Source organism: Neodiprion lecontei, chromosome 3 (genome assembly GCF_021901455.1).
Source record: "Neodiprion lecontei isolate iyNeoLeco1 chromosome 3, iyNeoLeco1.1, whole genome shotgun sequence".
NCBI classification, from domain to species: Eukaryota; Metazoa; Arthropoda; class Insecta; order Hymenoptera; family Diprionidae; genus Neodiprion; species Neodiprion lecontei.
Window position 1 is genome coordinate 10,830,564 of NC_060262.1, and position 22,520 is coordinate 10,853,083.

Consider the following 22,520-nt stretch of genomic DNA (forward strand, 5'->3'; position numbering starts at 1 on the left):
GTGCCGCTTGAAAATTCGCCTGAAAATCTATCTCAAAAGTATTCACGAGACTCCTAACTTGAAAGTAATTATTTCGATTCAATTTGATTTTTCGACTATTTTCATACTTTGCGTGCTTACAATGACCTTGTGTTGTAGGTCGTTAAATTTGTCTTAAAGTCAGTAATAATATCGTGGAAAAAAATACATAGTTCCATTTAAAAAAGTGGAGTTGACCTTGACGTAGCTTCAGTGCCTCCACCGAAAAAATAATGGGATGTCGGCCTTTTCAAACAATATAACTTTCGTATGAAACTTTTTTCAGTATCACCAACAGTTTGAGTGCTATTGCTCTGTCACACTTTAAATGCCCCACCCTGTATATGTATGAGCCTTATATGAGTACTGCGAGATCAATGGACTGCATATAAATGTGGATAACACTAAAATAGTACTCTTCCAGAAAGAAGGGCATGGACACGGAAGAAAGAATGAGAAATTTCAGTTAGTTGATAGGTTTATAGAATTTTTGGCCGTTTTCAGACAAGTAATGAAACGAATTATAAAGGTAATTGGGATAAGAGAAGAAAGGTAAACATCTTTCAAACCCATCGTAAAGTTATTTACTCGTGGAAACAAGCCTCGCGGTTTTTTTCAAAACTTAGGTAGGAGAAGGTTAACTAATTGGTTACTGAGGATGTATTTCACCCCAAAAATTTTTTCTCGTAGCGCCCCTTAATTGTTGTAATTTTGACTAGGAAAATTGAGAGAGCTTTTTTCGCGATCCTTGAACAATACCTAGATATTTCTTTTTATATTCTTGGAATTCATTTTTGAACCAGGATATCACTTTTTTGGAGCTGGGGTGATTTCACCCCGTCCAACCGTTATGCGATTCTAATGATGCGTAACCAATTACAGTTAAAGTTGGCAAAAGGAAGGAAGTTCTTTTAATTTTAATAATAATTCGACTGGGTCATACCGATGAAAAATATATTCTTTGCGCCGATAGGTAGTTTGGATTTAAGGGAAAATGTAACTCAAGAAAGTTTGGTTGGTAATGAACAGGCGTTATTAAAGAAGTATGCAAAATACCTTCTTCGGCTTGATGAAGAAAAAGGAATACTCACTTCCTCGCTTATTTTTTATGGCCACTTGAACTTGAGTGATCAGGTCCAGAATTATTTGAAGTTACCTGGAACGGATCAAGCTAATACATGGATGTATAGGCACATGGTCACGGGCTATCTCCTCTTGTTCATTGTATACGCAGGCTGTTGCCAAGCTTATAATACCATTTATATTTAGATTTAGACGATACACGTTCGGAGTCAGACTGAGCAATACAACTTGTTAGTTTTTATATATCCGTACTTATATGTATCGTTCTAATCCACACATCATAATTATTGGTTCATGCCACTCGTCTACCTCGAAAGGGGTAAGTTCACTTTGATATATCTTCTGTACAATTTGGATTATTTTTGACAGCTGTTTCTTCTGTTTCATTACAATTAGCGTTCCGCTTGTTTCACTCACTTCGCCTCCGTATGATTGGGCATCTTGGGGATGAGGATTTTTGTACCGCACTCCGCTTTCTAATCTTGTTCCACGAAGCAGAACAATTATCGTAAATAACATCTTGCTACATGTTTTAACGATATTGTCGTACAATATTGTATATTCAATCTATGAAGCACCTGTTATTTATTGTAATCCTTTTCGATGTAGATTAAGGCCATGTAAATTATCATGAACAAATTTTTATGGAGTTGTAAGATAAATTGTACTGATGTAAATCTTATCATGTCGGCTATTCTTTGTTATTGCTATTAGTCATTATGAACGAAAGTTCTACGAAATTATGAGCTAGATTGCCCTGCTACTGTATCTTTTATCATATCGCATATTTCTTTGTTAATGGTTTCTAATTGTTGTTCTTTCGTCTTTATACAATTTTAAAGACACTCCTTCTTTATTTTCCAAATTATGTACTGAACTATTCCGCAACATCATTATCCCAATGGTCTGTAATAATTTAATATTAATGTACTATTTGCGCATATATGAATATCTTGATCCTAAGGAAATGATAAATCTTACACATTCGCATCTTCTATTGATTATTCCAGCCCGGAGAGCTCTTGTCTATAATAAATTCTGCATTGTTTTACTCAATCGTGTATATAACTATAATTATAGAATATAACCTGTCGCAATAAACAAATAAATATTACACACCTTTACCGCTCAAGATTCTAAAAATACGATGTTAAATTCGGCTCTCAAGTGTGCACAATACAAGAGTTATATTACACTCAATGTACTACAAAATTGTGGATGGTAAATATTGTAATTATTGCAACGAGTTAAATGATTTAGGGCACCTGCTTATATACAAAGGTAGAGGGCAAGTACATTGAACTTGAACTACTGATTATAATGTAATTTCTTCGATTTTTTTGCCACTTTTGAGCGGCCCTACAATCAGGTTATCAAAAAAGTTATTAAACTGATTTTTCAAGCGAAATAATAGTCAATAAGAAATATTTGTAACAATAATAGCATGAAATCCTTTGTAATTCAATTGAAGTGATACAATAAAATTATATTCGAAGTATGAATAATTTCTCGCATTAATTCTTCAATTTTTTATGTTTCCGTTTAAATTGCAATAACGTTATTGTCGTTTCAAATAAATCGATTATCTCTTAATGATCACTATAAATGACGATTTATGCGGGAAAATCATCCTTCTTTCGCTCATCACAGAATGGCAATATTCAAAATTATTTATCAATTTATTATGCATAAAGTTACATACGCAAGCTCAGTTAGGTTTGACGTCTGAGATTGGTATTCTTGTGTTTAGATTAATGTTAACTTTTGAAGTATCAGGGTTCACTTCCGGCTCGTCATAGTCGTCTGGAATAGGATGTGGTACTACACCAGTAATATTTTTTTCCTTCTGTTGTATTTCTTTGAACGAAGCTTTAATATTATCCAGTGCTGTTTCAAGTGCGATTTTGATTTCACCGAATTCGTCGGACACCATGCCGATGCGGTTCATTAAAACGTTCAAATTTTCGTGAACTTGATATGTACGTTTCGACATATCTGTCACCTGTAAAAGAAGAATTAAATACAATTTCGCAATATTTTATTTACAAAACTATTTCAGAATTTTTATAAAAATGATCTATTTGAAAAACTGCAGATTATTGGCGCACAGATGAGATACTATTTATATCGTGAGTGATATGTCTTTGAAAACTGAATTAACTGGGGGGTTGTTTCTTTAGTTTTCACTAATCTCTGTGAAGAGGGACCATTTCGAAGCAGCGTGATAAATTCGTAAAATATACTAGTGCAGACGATATTTTTTTTTGGGCTTGCGGTTGGTTAAACTTTGAATCATTTACTGTATGTTTTATTCTTAACTGAAGCTCACTATGAATGCGTCGAATAAATAGGGTTTCTCATATGGATCCCATACTATTTTTTGAGACGTACCTTTTGGGTCTATATAGCAAAGTTAAATATAAATTTCATTTCGTCTTATGAAGCAAAGAAAATCTACGGACGGTATCTCAACAGTTTTCTGAGATGCAAGATTCGGCTGCACCTCGGCATTCTTTTGCAGAACAACAAAACTTTTGTAGATACTAATTGTAAATGGATCTTTTCATTATACTGAATTTTATTTAAATACACAGATTGATATCGGAAAAAGACTCCTGAGCTAAAGAAGCACCTTGAAAGTTGACAATCAAATCTCTACTTTTTGCCATGTCCTGAATATCTCGGAAAATTATACAACTTATGTAAGAACTGAGATTCGAGGAATTTTTTTAAGAATTTTATTTTTTTCGATGCGTAAAATCAGCAGTGATGCATGTGCAAATTTCGTGTCCTCAATTGTTTTCCGGTGCGGTTTTACAGTACCATGAAAATCCTTTAATTTAATTCGTGTCACAGATCGTGATGAGGCTAACATTTCACCAGGCTTGCACGAATGGTTCGGAAATATTTGCTTAAAGGTAAAAGCTGGTGATAATAATCGCGCCAAAACATTAAATTTAAATCGATGATGTATACATATGAACACGAATTCTGAAACAGCTAATTTTTTCCTTATTCAGCGTTTGAACTTTTGTAATTCGAATAGTGGTAAAATCGATAATTATGAATATAAAGTTGGAGTTGAAAATTTATAGAGTTATAGAAAATAATAAAGCTGTAAATACACGCAAACCCAGTTTTTCTAATAATTTTAAAAATTGGGAAGAATTTTCAACTCGGAACTGACGAGAATAAAGGATCATATCATACGTTTTCGATCCCACTTTAATTCCGTGAAATCATATTTGGATACGAGATCAAGATTTAATTCTCAGACAAGGAAATATCAGTTCCACGTTCAGCCGACGTTGGCTTAACAACCGGGCTAGCATGGTGTTATCATTGGCAATGCTGGGCCAAAGTTAACAATTTGAATTACTCGACGTTTGGATGCAACCGTTGAGCCAATTATGGTTTAAGGAAAACATTCGCTGGCCCATAGTTGCAAGGATGGTGATAATTGACGGTTGGGTGAAACTAGTGGGCCAACGAAAGCCCGATTATAAAGCGTTGGCACTGCACGCTGGGAATACAATATGGTTATGGTTGTTTTGTCATCACACGACGGCCGCCAAAACCCATGGGTTAAGAAGACGGACGATGAATTGTGCTGGTTAAAGTTTTGGTTTTGTTTCTCAATTACATTGAAGAAATTACAAACCTGGGTTTCTATTCCGTCTATGGTCGAAGTTGTATCATTGACGTACACTTCGTTCTTCTGATGAAGTTTCTCTAGTATTGCAGCATTTTGAGACATCGTTTGATACATCGCATGTATTTCTCTCCAAACCTGGAATTATTATATATGTCATTAAATTTATTGAGGCTGGCTAGTTATAAACACACGATTCCAAAAACGTTATACTTCAAATCGAAAGATATGTTACGAGAAAAACTTACCGTAAGAATTTCATTTTCGACTTTAGTTGTCAAGTTTGCCAGAGCCTTACTTTGATTTCCGATGATATTGTTTGAAACTGCGCTAATTTTCTCGTCAAAGTTATCATTAAATACTGTATTTTGGTCTTTGATCAATGTCTTGACACCCGTAATAATCTGGTGGATTCCAATTTCCACCTTCGTTCCTGTATCTATTACGTTGTCTACCGTAGACTCCATCACGGCTTGACCCTGAGTAAGGAGTGCTAATTCCTTATTCACACTCTCTGAATTCATGGCGAAATCTGACCTGTCGTAAGTAAAGAGTAATAAATATGATTTTACAAATCTTTTGCCAGATACATTCGACTTTGAGACTGCAATACGTAACATTACCAATTGTCGAACCTTGGGTTGTACACAACTCACAATTATTTCGTGTAATCGATGTTATAGCAATCATTACTAAGAGTTGCAAGAACATATTCTCCGGCGAATTATCCTGGCGTAAGATGAACAGTATTCGCATATTTGTGTTTAGCATCGTAATAAAAATACGACATTTAAGATTTTTTTGTACGAATGACACGTACAAGGTCTTGTTAATAACCAAAATAAATGATACCAAATTCAAGTAGTTACTAAACTGACCATAGCCAAATACGATTCAAACATAACCAATATGTGAAAAGTCTCTGCCATGAAATCGAAAAATGACGTGAAACGAACTGTAATCATTTATTCCCTCTGTAAATAGCACTCAATTGAATTTTTTCCATGCCACAACTAGCGTGGACTAGTACTCAGAACTTATTTGTGATTTTATTGTTTCATATTCGCCACGTTTGAATCGTATTTCGTGGTAGTTAGTTTTCACTGGCCATGTCAAATTAAAGTAACTAATTTTCACAATTATCGAAACCTTATACGCATCATTTACGCCGAACAGTCGCAGATAGCGGAATTATACAGGTAATGCTCATGTACGAAAACATCCACAAATTACTTATCTTACGGTACAATAACGCCAACCAATATAATAAAAGGTCAGTTGTACAAAATTATTGTGAGATGAAAGAGATATGAGTTTCGGCAACCCAAGAGTTTTGCTCATGATAAGAACCGTGGTACGTAACTGATTGTGAGTTCGGGCAAAACTTTATAAGCCCATACTCTGAGAGCGCATAATTTACTCTTAAAAATAGAGTGACCAATTTTCCGACATTCCTGAAATTACGGGATGGAACGACTGACAGTCGTGTACAGTTAGGTCCCTCACCAAAAGTATTTTTTCAAATTTTCAGAACCAATTGAGGAGGAAGGGGTGGGCAGCTAGCCCAACATCCTTCGATCAGGATATGAGAGGTGGCAAAGGGTGTAAATCTCCATCCGGCAGGAACCGAGCTTCCTTGATTTCGCGATTTTAACGACTTCCCCGCTGCAATTTATTAAAGGGAGGAAAATTAAGTTTTTTCGAAATGGAGATGACGATGGTTGCCTTAGATTTTTACAGATAACGGAACAGTTGCATTCATTTTTATATTTTGCAAATTATCTTTACTATCTTTACTATCATGTGAACTGCATTAATTGTTATTTCATGTTGTATTATATGGAGTGTTGAAGTTTTAGAAAACGTTAATAGTAAGACCTTTATAAACGATTTTGGCAATTGAAATTAAGAGCTGTTGTTTCTTCGGCGTTTGTTAGCAAACTATTTTGTTTTCCAGTACTACGGGTTTATGTCTAGGGGGACAGGCTGCTTGGTGTGGGTACTTCCACTCTCTAGCTTGAGAAAGCATGCTGCGTCGCTTTCAAGTGATTTTTACGGAAAATTACCATAGATTTTGAGTTTTGTGATGCAACAATTTCTTTGTCGGATACTATGGATGTACAATACATTGATTAACATCTTCCATCCTGCGGTAGGCATTGCTTTCATTCTCCAACGAACAATAAGTTCAAACACTTAAAACCTTGGACCTTGGTTAAGTACTTACAATTAGTATCTGAAAGGCATACAAATCTCACGATAATTGGTCAGTATGGTGTGTTAAAATGTAAAGTTTCACAGAATTGAGGATCGTTCACGCTCTAAGATTTAGCGTTGTCAACGCGGTTTCGCAAATAACCTCTGAGCTTAGAGGATAGTAAAAAAATTAGATTTTTGAGTATTAGAAAGCAGGGATATTCCTTACTGTAAGGGATGAGCAACTACCAATAAATCGGTGATGGTAGTCTGAGGCATTTTTGATTCCTACTGCATAGATGGGAAGTCATACTTGTAACAAGAATGCGTATCAAAAATCCGGAAGTAAATGCAGTCTCTACTAGCTCACGAAGTCACAATTTACAACGAGATTCCAAATAATTCAAAAAACGGGTCGATACAAGCGAAATACCGAACGCAACTATAACAACATTAAAGTAGTATGCGGTTCGTATTATGCAGTCCAACCGAAAAATACTTATACAAAGTTATTTCTACAACCATTAAGTAGAACTAAGTATCTTTGTAAGCTAGAATAATAAAAATCAAATCTTTAATTGATTAGAATAAATGTAATAAACTATAATCAGGGAGAAACAGTTTGTCCGTTCGGTTTCGTCGCACCCTGCGTCCCAGAAAGTGATGTAATGCCGAAAAGAAATTCGTACCCAAGAACATCGGGTTTGGTAGCTAACCCTCCAACAGCCACGTAGTTTTTTACTCACGTTGCCGGCCAACGTGGGCGATTTTGTCCTGGGCTCTCTTTTCCTCACTTAGGGCTTGTCAAAAATTTCCCAACAATTCAGGTCATCAGTTTTAGGTGCCTACTTTATATTCCGATCATTGGGTTTACCAAATTTTCAATTAGTTGACTAGTGGAAATTGTTACACATGAAAAATTTCCGAGACACTGATAAGTAGAAAGTCACGGCGGACAAGAAAAAAAAAGCTGGTCAATCTTCAAATTGAAGATCAACTTGAACTTGAACAGAGTTGAGAGTGAGACTTTATCCCTGATGTTGAGTCTTATTCTGGTCCAGTCATTTGAGGATTTCAAATTGTATAAATTTGGAACAACAATTTTCATTCACGAGTCGCCGGGGGGGGGGGGGGGGGGGGGTAGCCCAAATCCAGATTTTCGAGAATCCACTCTTCGTCGTTCGGTCACCATATCGAATTTAAGGGTGAATTTTCTTATTTATTACATTAGTCGTTTATTTTTAACTTCACAGTAAAAATGCCAAAACCAAATCTGAAGTACATATTATTTTCTACAATTTTAGACACTACTATTTTTTCTCTGTGATCGATAATTTTTTAGTTTAACCCGAAGGGAGGGAGGGCGAGGGATTTGATTATTGCATTATCTCGTTTGTAGTTGACTTTTACATAAAAATGATATTGGACAAACTTGCAGGAAATGAATTTCCTACAATTTTTATTTCTATTATTTTTTCTCCAAGGCCGATATTTTTAGATTTAAACCTGAAAGAGGGGGTCTAAAATTTAATTATTGAAATATCTCATTTGCTTCACCATGTACTTCGATTTTGAAGGTAAAAGGTAAAAAAAAAAAAACTGCTGAGCAAGTAACTATAATTCGCTACAAAGGCAACCGTGGATAACTCACGTACCATCACTAACTCATTATAAATCAGATATGGTGTCATTTCGGTGATGTTTGTATCGTAAAAACCATGCAGCTAGAGATGGCTATCTTGCTGCAATGGAGACTTCTCAACGGCCAAGATTATCCGAATGCTAATGAACATTTTGGTGGGAATATGAATTTTCACCATAGTTAATCTTGAGACAGATTACTTGACACATTCGGAATATCATGACAACATTAAGTGACGATACTTCGACTATCATCATATTAAATTTTCATTTTGTGCTAGTCGCGGTTATGTAATTTTTATCAAGATTCGATCCAGTTACTCAAATAAAAACATTTCACATAATACCTACAGTCTTGTTTGTGGGACGCTTGAAGTAAGGAATATTATCAAATTTCTGTAATAAGCACAGTAAACTCTTCTTGTCTCACCTTAGGTCTGCAACACTGTTTTTGATTTTTTCTTCACTTTCACAGACTTGATTCCTTAATCCGTCAATTTCATTGGTAAGTGAACCTGCCAACGTATGCTGAGTTCCTTTTACTGCCTCCTTTATTTCGAGATGACGAGCTTCAACCTCAGATACCCTTCAAATAAAACACGAATTATTCTTGGATAAAATTTACTTTGATTCCACTCATGTGCATCGCTTCGCGTATTTACAAGTCTCAAACAATCTCTTCAGCGCTATTATACTACTTCGAGTAGTTCGTAAAGCGAAAACATTTTATAGTTTTTCTGATTTTGTAATGGGGTAATTCAAAATTGTTAAGTCAGTGATACAAGGTCATCAATACTACCCTCCACGATATTTCAATCTTAAGTTTGACAAAAGTACACATACTAAATACTTCAGATCGTACGAGCTTCGAAAAAAGTAACTGAAGCCGAAAGATGGCATAGGGGTGGATACATTTTTTCGAAATATCCGGTCCTTTGAATATAATGTGAAATAGTTAGTAACAATGAAAATCGTGTGAGCAAATGAATCCGAAACACTCCGAGTAAAGTCGATTTGCTTCATTGTAAGGATCGGAGTTAGGGACATTCAAAGATAAAAATGCGTGAGCTAAAGTTGTAAATTTAACCCTTGAAAATTTGATAATCATTTGTATAAATGTAAAAAAAAATCTACTACAGACTTCAATCCAGCTGGGCTATAGATTAACCGAATTCGAGTTCTATCTGAGAATTTTTTTTTTTGGGTCGAGTCCATTAAGAAATAATACCAAATGGTGATTTATGCCGACATATGACCTTTGTTCCTACGTTAATTGGAAATTTTTATTTTTAAAAACTTTCAATTTGTTAATTTGTTAAGCGCAAGTGGTTCATCGCTTTTGACTGCATATTCAATTAAAATCGTTTTAAACACAGAAAGACATATATCATACAGAGCCAATTACATTACCCACTACTGATTAATACTCAATAACAGCCTAAAACAATCATGGTTTTTTTATGTTGTTGCGTTCAAAATCGTAACCTACTGCGACGTATAAATCTCGTCATTACTAAGAAATTATGTCGTTCCAAAGCCCGCTATTGTTGAATTTGACGATCCATAAACATATGCAAGATCAATATCAAAAGACCGCATACTAAACTTCATGAAAATGCATTCAGGATGCCATCCCAAGAGTGAACAAATTTTGAAAAGTGTGTAGCTGCCACTTTATAACCAGATATCACGGGCGATTGAACAGTTGTTGTCACCCCGTCACCGAATACTCAATTTTTCACGAAAATAGCCACCCGATCAATTAGACATTATACTGATTCTGGACACATCGCTTGTTGTAATTAAAATTAGAAATCTTCTTAATGTTATCACATACTTAATGAAAAGGCTGAAAACTATAACCGATAAATTGCGCTTTGAAGTTAAAGATAAATTTTTTGATCGACGTGACACGTTTTGTAATGAAAAGTCTATAAGATATTTCGTAATCGAGTCTTCAATCTCAAAATATGACAAGGTGGGGAAATTCTTCTGCAAGTATTAAGTATTGCTGTAAAAATTGTTAAATTACGGATTAAAGGAACACACGAGCTCTCTTAGAATTTGTAACGTAGAACATTCTTTGTTTATCAAGCTGTCGGTAACATAAAATGTAGACAGGGGAAATAGCTGTGGTACATTTTTAAATTACTGTTGATCGTTTAAATTGATTCTTAGCTCGTTTACTCTTGAAATTCTTGAAAAACATCAAATATTTTGAACTAACTGCTACTGCGTACTGCAATAGAATAAAAGGGACAGAAACTATCTTACGTTGGTAAAACTTGGACACGGTTCGCAATGCCTTCCAAATGTTCGGTAACTGTTCCAAGTGTTTCATTCTGCTGTTGCAGAATTAATCCGACGTTAACCATTTGCTCCATAGTTTCGTTTTTGTCCTTTTTGGAGATCTCGTGATCTTTTTCGAGAGATGTTTCGATGTCTGTAATTCTACCGCTTATGTTTTGTACCTGTGTAAAATTCATACAATGGTGAAATTGCCTGACAAAAAGTTCACTGACAGGATCCTGTACTTGCATGATATGTAAAATAATCATTTGTATATTTTTATAATTTTGATAATATCAAAGTCATTTTTTGTTCAAGACAGGATTCAACTGTTGTTAAGTCATCGACAGACTATCAATCTAATTACCAACTGGAAATTAAATGATTTGGAAAAAGCATATAAGTCAAAAAAGCTTTACTTCGTCAATTACGGTCTGTAGTCTCTCATATTGAACAGCAATGTTATCGTCACTTTTATTGGCCATCCTGCTAACGCCAAATTCAATCCTTGCAACTTGTTCTATTAAATGTTCTTCTGTATCGTTTATCTTGGATATTATATCTAACATCAATGTGGATTCAGGAGTTGTCGATGGTGTAGTTAGTTCAGTACGTTCACTCATTTCGGACATTTTAGTTTTCATTTCCTTGAACTGTGTTTCCAGAAATTTCTCCAACTTTTCTACCAAATCCACGGTTTTCTGCAACTGGATTCTTTCTCTTTCGTCTTTCTAGATTAGGACAACACAAAGGAGAAAATATTCTTATGAAAACGTATGATAAAATATCTTTTGTCAAGGCTAAATAGTTCCTCAGAATCAAATACATATGCATACTTTAGACTATCCAGTATATTGAAATTTACTTATTTCGTGGCTACTTCGAGTTGAAAATTTAACTGTTTCTCAACCTAATAGTATTTTATCTGTAAATCCTGACTATTAACATTATATTATTATACACGAATGTGTCTGATGATTGTACTGACTTGAAAATTGGAATGTACTCTCAATGTGCATGCGGTTAAATATTCTTTGTTTAATTCAAACTAATCATAAGTCTCTTAGAATCAGACAGTGCAAATAACAATTCCGCGCTTGTCAAAATTTATAAAAATTCGGCCAAACGTTGCAAAAATGTATAGTCATACGCTGCATCAGCTAAGTTGACCTGGGTATGAGTGTATGGGAATATTGTAGTGCATTTGAGGACGAGTTAACATTACTAACATTGATATAGGGATGCGATTCTCAAAAACATTATTTCACAGCTTTAAGATTGTCTGCAAGATTCGGTAAGCGATGCAGAACGTACTCATATTTGCAAACTCAGCGCCTATACAAAGTCATTCAATAGGCGTGAAATTGTGATTTTTCTTTCAGTATTTCGTTACGTTAACGTTAGCAATTACAATCTCGGAATTTGAGAGCCTTCACTGACTAAAACTAATGTCACTATTAGTCCAAACAGCATTGATAGTCTCCAAGGATATAAGCTATGTATTCTCTTTTATTTTATCGGTCTCACTTTTTAGAGTTTTACTAAGATAGCGCAATAGATGATTTCATGTCAATTTGAATACGATCATCAATCCGTTGAAATTTTACTGTTCAGTTTACTATAGACGGAAATCGATAATTTTACGATGATATTATTATTATTATCTCAATGTACTGCCGTTATTATATAATAGATAGAGTTAAAATAACTTTTCAACGTATTTTCAGAAAAAAACATCACAGTTTCCCACCCTCCCCTTCACTGATATTATATATAACCATCCTTCTACTCCCCCCCACCCCCCTGGCGGCTCTCTGGGTCAGTGATTTCTAACTACAATACTGTCTGTTCATGCGATGGAATATGTGCCACACTTCATAGCAGCGAGGTCAACGAACGGAACGTGTTCATATAACGATGACTTCTATGAAAGAAAAATTTTTCGTTGGTAAACTTGAAGACCATGTGGAGTTTCATTTAATTATAATCTTTGACAGACTTACTAAATTTTTGATATTCAGCTTCAATAGCTTACGAATATTGCGATTCCACTTTCAGAAATCTATTACATTCCGAACACTTCACCTGTACAGTCAGACTTACTACTTATGTAAACTAGATCGTGTTAACATTTAAAGAGAAGAAATCAACGGCGAAAAAAAGTAAGATTCGGTGACAATACTTTGATCCACAATGTATAAATATAGGTTTATTGGATGAAATCGGGCTCAACATATTTTCCGACACCGGTATAAGTATAAACGTGACTATGATATCAACTAAAAGTAAATTAGGGTTCATGGCTGATATTTGCATTTATTTAGGCTATATAATGTTGGGAGAGTAAACAAAAGGCTACCTTTTTTGACGATAATATTTTATTCAATAGGCCTTGAGTGCCGACTTATTATGAGTGCAGGGAATTTCGAACAGTTTCGTCCAGCGTTGAACGGTCACTATTCAACAGTTTTCTCAATTTCAGTACACAATATAAGTACTTTTAACCAGAATCATAAGTCTTTTTCTATGTATATTTCCCACCGTTTCGAAGTTAAAAATCATTAGACTTAAGATTTTCTGAGCAAATGTCGAATAGATGTGTAAAAATTACATAAAATTCTACACCAAATGACAAACATTACAAAACCGTACAGGAAGTGGTTTCTTTGTTGGTTTAGATATAAATTATTTAATACTGCTACAACTCAATTACTGTTCTAGATTTTTGGGGGCCAGTTTATAAACAAATGTGAAGAAAATTACATCAAATTCTACACAATATGGCTATAATTTCGAAGAATAAAGAAACTTCTTTTGCCTGAAATATTTTCAATTTCCCCTACAATATTCTGTAATTCATTTTCAGATTTGTCAGAGCTCCGGAAAAATCTCGAACAATAAATTGAATGGTAACCGTGATGAATAATTTATAAATTATCGACGAATTACGAACTTTTAGCAGGCTTAAAAATTTTGCAATTTTGCATAGAATTTTCTGTAGTTCTTGCAGCTTATAATAAATGACCAGAAGATTAGAAGTTTGACAGCTTTTGGCTTTGGAACGGTGAGGGATATCGAAAATAAAATTACGGGTGGTCGTATTTGAGAGGACTACACTATACGCTGAGGTCGTAACAAAATCAGGAATCGTGACCGCCCGATGCCAGGTGAAACCGTATAGAATTTCTCAGAGAGAACCACCTCTTACTTACCTGCGAAATGAGCTGCTCAATTCCAGATATCCGATCCTCGATTTTCGTGAAATGTGTCGTGATCGTGTCAAGAACGGACGCTTTTTGAACTAAAGTTCCCACAGCCTCGTTCATATGTTCTGTTGCTTGACGGTCACGAAGTTCATGTCGTTCTAATTTCTGACTATTAATCCGCATTGCGTGTGCTAATTTGAGTATAGCATCTTTAATCACGCTATCGGGGCTAAAAAAAAGTAATTAATTTTTGATTCCGTCGGAATATAATTGCGACAATTGTCTCCGATTCTGGAAAATATTGTTGATTACAATACTGTAACGAAGTGCAATGACTTTCGACCAGCTAAAAATATCAATTACGTTCTACCGATAAAAGCCGTTCAGTTATTAAATTGCAATTGAACATCGAAGTGTTAATCAAAAAAACTACGATCAATATAAGTACAAATACCACCATATGATATGATCTGCTATGTATAAATAAATTCCTTGTTTGCGTATTTAAAACTGATTGCATGAAACACTTCAAAATGGACACGAAACTAGGCTTATTGAGAAAAATATTTCATATTCGTATCAGGTAAGATACTTTTTGTAATTACTATTGAAACTGTACGTACCATACTTCTTTCGCAACTGCAGCGTTGACGTAAAGGCATAGCACCATCGCCCCTGCTACCGAAACCCGCATCTTCATTTGCGTACTTCAGTCAAGATGAAGTCTAAAAGCGAAACCGAATGAAATAATTCCATTATGATTACCGTTTCAGTAAATTCACCGGGAGATATCAATCTATTTATTGCAGTATTTCACTGATATCTTTAGAACTTAAAAGCAGATTGTCGTATTATGATGGAATTGTTTAAATACAAGCTTCGCGCCACGGCTGCGATTCCTGGTAATACCTACATTGAAATGTTATCACATGTCATAATCATTGAACACACGCGAATATTACTAAAATTGTGTGGGTCCTGACATTTCCTCTCTGCGTTTCGCAGGTTCAAGATTACTGCAAGTTACGTACGTTCATCTGTATCAACGGCATTGGAAAATGTCCTCATGACGTCAGAGCCTTGTTGTCGGTGCTATTTAATCACCTGATAGCCTAAGTTTTCAATTTTAATGACGGCAAATTGTAATTCTCGAGGTTTCAAATTACTCATGTGACAGAAATTAAAGAAACGCAATCAATAATATACCTGTTCTACTATCCGTGCGCGACAAAACACTGTCAATGTTTAGCTGTCACCTGGGCTATATTGGTTTGACTTTTTCCATCAGATTACGCAGTGCACAGTGACAATCCCAATATTCGGATAGTTATGACATACAATGATCAAAGTTTTGTTCATTACTACAAAACACAATCAGCGTACACGTTTCAATATTTGCACAAGAGTGAGCGTAAATTTTTGATCGAATCCGCGCAAAGATCACGCAAATAAATTGCTCATTCACTGCAAAACTTTCCATATTTATCATGACAATTTTGATACGTCGTGATATGGTGCACAACTATGGGGTACTCGCTAATTAATATCAGATACTGAAAATAATTTCCGCCACATCCATACTACAACTGGTAATATGTTTTGACGTAGTTATTTTGCATGTGGTGCTATCTGGGTTGTGTTTAGATAAGAGTAGACTCGGTCACTAGAAATGACCTTTAGAGTGCGGCTGGAGCATTATCATTTTCTTGGAAATTCCACTACAAACACTTTTACTTCAGTGCTACAGAGTAAGAAAACACCGTATACGTACGCATAGAAAAGATAATAGTACATTTTTTTGTATGTGCTAAAAGTTTAAAAGTACTTCGCGACTAACCTTCTGACGGGTACCTAAGTAACGGAGACCGGGAAAAAATAATCCTCCTAAAGAAAAATCAACTAGATTGATAAAATACGGTGACATCTAATGTCAATTCCACCACCTTTTGGCTATAATTTTTAATTTTCAGAGATTTTATAAGATGCTACTATTGCTGTAATTAGCAAAACAGCGCTCTGATGCAAAATGATCGTTTACCTCGTGTCGCGGGGCAAAATAGTCACCACGAGATGTTTATTTTTTCATGTCGTGATATTGATACATATTCACGTTTCGAAATAAATTAATTATCCATTGCCGGCAGCTTTTATTACAGCGCAGGGGTTTTATTTTGTGAAGACATGGGTTTTTACCGTAACGTTTCATTTGTTACAAGCATGTTTTGTACCACTTCGATTGTTGGTTCGCGTAATCAACGGTTTTGGAATGTAAGCTCTGTACAATCGGAATTGAGGGGTTAGGCCACTGTAGAAATATCAAAAAATTGTTTTTCGTTAAATTTTTTTAAAAAATGCTTTGATACCTTAAAAATGACATACTCGAATGACTAAGGTGGGAAAAATATGAAAGGAATCGTAGATGCTAAGCCGTATGAGAATTTTACAGTGCTCAAGAAAGAATACCTTGACCACGTGCAAAAAAGGATGAGCACCCGATTGCGTACTTTAAAAAAAAAGGGAAAGGCCTTGGCGGAAAAGGAAAGTTAACCGGAAAGCTAATGGTTTGTTTAACTATTTATTACGGATTAGCAATCCAAAGAAATACTGAATCATTTTTCCGTACCGAAAACTTTAAACGCGTTTTTCTTGAAACTACATCTTTCAAGTCGTCCGCACTCATAACTCGAGCACAAACAACAAAAGAGAACAAATCTTGACCGATGGTCTTGAAATTTTAACTGTGTATTCACAATTACATTCTGCACAGAAGTACCAAGGATTTTCCCGATATATTACATATTTTTTTTTTTTTTTTTTTATGAACACTTTCTGGACGATTTTTATTTTTGGTACTTTAAACTTATATTTAAAAAATGCGCCGTTTTTTCAAAAATTCAAGTATCAAAAAAAAAAAAAACCGACGCAGTTCTGTAGCTATTATGTGTATAATCGAGAAAAAAATTTTGATTGACTGTAAATTAAAAATTGCAGCTAGAGTTGGCCCGAACGCGCGCCTTTGAAAAAGAAAGCTTCGTCGAAGAAAAGCTTTGCAGCCGCCATGTTCATTTATACTACTTTGAAAAAAATTATTTATCCAGTTTACGATATGCACAATGAAGGACCCTTTTCAGAAATTTGATTTGTTCGATTGTCCCGCTGAAAAAAAATCCCAAAATATGCTTACTTTTTCCCGCGCTATAGTGGCCTTACCCCTTAATGGCGGCACGGGTATTGTAAGCCCATCCCGAAAACGTACTGATTAAGAACCCAATGGTGAACGGTCGCCGGTTATGTTTCATTTGAGTTACCTATGTTCGTTTTGGCCCGGCCCATGAATAACTATTTTGCTCCAAACGCAAAGTATAATTCAACCCCACGTACTGTGCCATCATCGACACGAAAAATGTATGCACACAATGTGACCCATATGTATGCTCATCTATATAATACGGTTATTGTTCGGATCCTGATAAGGGAAAGATTTGCGTGACACAAATAATAGAACACTTGCATTACAAGAGTATGCGATTGAAGTAAGCCCAGTTATCTCTCATCTGCAGTAACACGCACGGCTGCTTTGTTGTACTTACATCATTTATTTACGTTGGTCGCGACACGTACACTGTGCATAATTGAAATTATGATCTGATAGCGGATTGGCTTAAACTTTGATACGATCGTTTTGCCCTACGGAATCATTTTGCCTCGTTTTACCCTAGATATTCTTCAAGTTTCAAGTAGAGAGATATCGATTTGCTTTGCATTTTGGTAGATGAAAACTTCTGCGGAAAAATCAGAAAATAAAAATTAGGCCCTCGTGGATTTACCCAACTACTGAGAATAAGAACAAAATATATTCGGTTGTTGTGAATAAAGCTTGCGTTCATACACGTGTACAAGAAGTAGAAAAGTAGATTGAAAATATATTGTTAGAAAGTATTGAAATCGAAAACATGAGAGTTCTGTATCAATGATTTATTGGACATAAACAAAAATCGAAAGTATTTAACGAAAAATAATTGAGCCATAATGATAAGAATTTTAAATACAAATTCATTCGCAAAAAACCATGTGAACATTTTTTTTTAGACAGAAGGATGGTGATCACGTAGAAGTAAGGACACAAAAAATAACAAATCTATATCTAAAGGTTGGATAAAAAAAAAAAATTTGGGAAATCAATGACATCTACACACTAGACAGATAACCTACCGATTCAAAGAAATTCTGACTCAGTGAAAATTAAAATTTCATCAGCTGGGTACAAAATTCAGATTTTTAGCTATAGTTTTCAGACTTTAACGTGACCTAATTTCCAAGAATCGCACACAACGATATCAATTTAGCTGCACTTTGTAGCTCTGTTTATTTTCTATAAGTTCAACCGCCTATCAAAATATCATCAGTATCACATAAAATATGAAGAAAAGTCCTCGCCGGTAGCAAGGATTTCGAGAATATACGACATTTATACAAATAATATATTTCATGTGTGTTTACAAGCGAACTGTATAAATTTTGCACAATTTCAGTTTTAAAGAACGCTAGTTTTTTTTTGCAAGTAACAAATTGTTATTAATAAGGTTGTAAACATTTTATCAGTGCATAGCATTCAATAAAGCCTTACAAATTCAGACATGGCATCGTTAACTTGAAAAATTTGAAGAAAGAATACATTTATTTTATGCATAATCGCTTTTATTCCAATAAAAATTGTTTAACTCCGAATGAATTCAAGAAATTTATACATTTTTGAATGGTTTTTAGCGCTACACGATGGTACATTTTTGAAAATTGCAGTTTAATTGTGTTCTTCTGACTACTTTTAATTGACATATTGTTGCAACATAACATAACCAGTATTCAACGCCATTAATTACAATTATCGCTTAATTCAAATGTTTATGTTATATGCTCCATACCGTGAAGTGGGAGGAAGAGCAATCAAAATTTTTTATGGAAAAATGGTTGATTCAAAACGTGTCCACAGTGTCGGTGACTTCGATGAGGGACTTTATATTATGCACTTGTAAATCGATTGTGTTAAATTTAATAATGGTGAAGTTTTGCGATTATAGACAAACAAAGGGTACGTTCAAATGAATAATAAAAATTTCGCGAATAATTATTTCTCAAAAAAATAACACTAAATCCTTATGATAAGAAGAAAAATATTGTTTGAAGTTCAATGCAGTTAGTAATTTTTGTAAAGTACAATTACAATATGTTTTGTTTTTATGAATCCAGGGTTCAAGACGAAAAAAAAGTCTCGACTTTTCCGGCATCTCATTTCGTTTTCTAATAATATTTGTTTGAAGAATTTAAACAGACAATATTCGGAAAATTCATCACTTAAGAAGATATGAAAATAAAGATTTCCAAAAGAATATTATTTTTTTTTAAATCAAGAAAATTGAAAATTTGAACTTCAAAGCATATTCGATTTAAAAAATAATGCTCCATTTACCGAAATAAAGACGGACGTAATGTCGGACTCTTGAAATTATGTCGATCCTACGAATTATACCCGTAGTATTTGTAATTCAAATTCCTATCGCATATTTGCCAGATCGAGTCGAATTTATGTACAATTTATTCTATGCGTTGCAAAATGAATGTTTGGGAATCGATTAACATTCGAAGAGTGTACGGTTAATCAATTGGGGAAATCATCTAGATACCAGGGTGTGACTGACCAAAAAATTCACAAATGTGTAGTAGAGTGTTCTTTAGAAAGGTAGTTTTTGAATTGCGACTGTCCTACCTCTTAAACCTGCTCCAAATGATTCAAAAGTAATTCCCTGATGTTTTCAGATCTTGACCTCAACTCTAACTGCTCCACCCAACAGGATGGATTTCAGCATTTCAAATACACAATCTTATTGAACATTATTGCTTCTTTGATAAAATATACACTGAAAATGTGTCCGAAACACGTGTGTTTTACATGGGGAAATCCATCCGATTGGCGGGAGGGGTTAGCGTTGAGATAAACCCGTGAAAAAATTAGAGAGTCATTTTCTAATTATTTGGAGCTAATTTGGGGGGTAGGACAGTCGAAATTCAAAAATGACCTTTTTAAGGACACCCGAATGTGTAGCCGTGAATTTTAAAACGAAATTGTAAAACCATTCATTTTGACTGGTTTGGCAGTTCTAGTGTTAACAAATCTTACTGAAATTTGCGCATTGCTTTACTTGTGCCCCGAAAGTAAGGTCGAAGACGGAAAGAGAGTCCGTGAGTTTACGTTTCATAATTTAAATCTCCGAAATAGGAAAAATAAATTTCAATACATTAATCATTTTCAAGTTCTGATAAGAAAGCCACGCACCTTACTGGCGAGTCATAATATACTAGACATTAAAATGTACGATCGATTTCGATATATTAGTGAAATTTGCGAATCGAGAATTGGCGAATTACCCAACAAAGCAGGTATAATTTTTTCATACCCTTACGCGAGTTCCATTGCAGACAACATTTTTGGATGTATGTCTTTGTACTCAAATAATTTTTTTACGCTAGATTTTATTTTTAAGACACTCTGTTTTATGAAATTTGATCTAAGTGGTATTTTGCATACACACGGTTTAAATTGCGCATACCATGATCACAATACATATACATTATATGTACCAAAACTTTTGATTTCAGAAGTATTGTGAATATTTAAATTATTGAAAAAACCATGTACATATAAAAAAAATCAGCATCTGTTAAACGTGCTAGAATGCAATAATAATTTGTCTGAAGTACGAGTATCCTTAAAATTACACTGTACAGGTACTTTCCATCGGAAAAAAGGGTTTACGTATGACATGTAGAATCGAGCAGATTGAAAAAAATACAACTAACAGCGCAACTTGCGGACAATCGTCAAAGATTACAGTCGATAAACTTTGAAAAATATGTATAAACAACCATTGCCTTTTCTACCAGTTATATAAGAAATAAACAAGATCAGAGTCTATCTATTTTTCATCTGTCGTAGCTTGCGTAATTGATGTCGATTTTTTATGGAGTTATTCTTCTTTGTCAAGCGGCACAGTAGCATTAAACGTCAAGTACATTCCACTATATTCCGTGACGGAACATATTTTTGATGTGTTCCCGAAGACTCTCGTGGGAAACGGGACGAAATATTTTTTACATTTCGGATGATTTAACCATTCATATACCTTAAAAAATTATAATTATGAACATCGATACAACGTGTTGTCAGATACGTTTAAAAGAATTTATCAAGTTTCAGTCTTCGGTAAATTTTATTTTTAGTATGAATTAATTCAGTAACTGTTGTCACTACTGTTTTGTCAATCCTATGATTTGACGATATTTACACTTGCTTTCTATTTTCATTATACGGAGTCCAGCGTAACAATTACATGACACATGTTTGTACGACCATTGGCGGTAGAATACCAACGGCAGTCAGTCTACTGGGCTTTCCTGTGATAGACGCAAAGGGGGTGAGGAAGATGGTGAACCCAGGCCCACCCAAGCGCATTAAGGTGTCACAAAAAATTACCCGGGGTCGACCTTCTTTACTCACTTTTTTATAAACGGTGCGACTGAAGTTGTGCGATACATTTTTATACAATATAAATTTGAATTCTTTATAAACGGAGAATTTTCACGATGCTGATATTATACTAATTAACTGATTAGCAGTCATCACAGTTTCTTTTTTTATTAACAAAAGATTTTAACGGAGTAATAACGCCTTTGATCAATAATGACACTATAAATAGCATGTCTACAATGCCGGTTATTAAATTAACGTAGACAGCTGGTGTTTGGAAAAATTATGATTTCGGGAGTAATTCACTTGGTTTAAATGGTTGATATGAAAATTTAAATATTCGAAACTTTGTACTTAGTACTGCGAAACACTGGTGAGTACTTACTTTTATATTGTAGTATTCAACTGGAGACTGCGTTCTTCTTAAAACTGAGACGTTATCAGAGCGTCTGCAGGCTTCAGCTCTGCAGGATGAACTGGACTCGGTGCCATTAGATAACCGCTTGTTCGGCTATCTAAAAAATGGTACAGAAAAAAGTGTGTGTGTAGCACCATCTGGTATTCGGTACAAGAAGTCAGGCAACTGTCACTGTTATCACTGATCGTGAGTGTGCTCGTTTATGCATTTCTAGTGGCAGCCTGGGAACTCATTGGTAGTTTCCACTTTATTCTCGAACGCGATTGGCTTGAAACAGCAGACTTATGGTTCTGCACAAAGGAATTTACTCACTGGCTACAGCACTCTATATACTGCGATCATTTGCTTAATCACAACCGAGAGATCGGAAGATGCATAATCTCCTCGCGGCGTTTAAAAACACTTCAGGAGTAGAGTACATTTATATTGAATAATTCATTTGTATTTTCGCTTGACTAAAGTTACAATCGGGTGAAAATTCAGGCTTGAGGATAA

At 34.8% G+C, this 22,520-nt stretch overlaps 1 protein-coding gene across 4 annotated transcripts; it reads right to left on the reverse strand.

Moving 5' to 3' along the window:
* Positions 1-2,692: 2,692 nt before the first annotated feature.
* LOC107226154 lies at positions 2,693-22,083 on the reverse strand. Of its 4 annotated transcripts, none has more exons than XM_015666863.2 (9): positions 21,993-22,083; positions 14,709-14,810; positions 14,092-14,314; positions 11,299-11,610; positions 10,865-11,061; positions 9,021-9,176; positions 5,002-5,290; positions 4,763-4,891; positions 2,693-3,103 (listed from the first exon to the last, which is right to left on the reverse strand). In XM_015666863.2, exons 2-9 carry the CDS (start codon positions 14,783-14,785, stop codon positions 2,810-2,812), a joined length of 1,677 nt encoding a protein of 558 aa, XP_015522349.2. In that variant the 5' UTR covers positions 14,786-14,810; positions 21,993-22,083; the 3' UTR covers positions 2,693-2,809. The 4 variants fall into 4 exon arrangements, with proteins under 4 accessions (XP_015522349.2, XP_046590148.1, XP_046590147.1 ...); XM_046734192.1 differs by lacking the exon at positions 21,993-22,083 and adding an exon at positions 15,448-15,657; XM_046734191.1 differs by lacking the exon at positions 21,993-22,083 and adding an exon at positions 15,292-15,310.
* Between the last annotated feature and the right edge of the window lie 437 nt (positions 22,084-22,520).

What these genes read in the sequence shown, in the direction of transcription:
- LOC107226154 (XM_015666863.2), bottom strand. Translation starts at nt 14,785, where the DNA reads ATGAAGATGCGGGTTTCGGTAGCAGGGGCGATGGTGCTATGCCTTTAC. An exon ending in GCAGTTGCGAAAGAAGTATG is followed by an intron (nt 14,315 to 14,708) that starts GTACGTACAGTT and finishes ACTTTTTTTTAG; the next exon opens with CCCCGATAGCGTGATTAAAG. An exon ending in CGTGTCCAAGTTTTACCAAC is followed by an intron (nt 9,177 to 10,864) that starts GTAAGATAGTTT and finishes TTTTATTTGAAG; the next exon opens with GGTATCTGAGGTTGAAGCTC.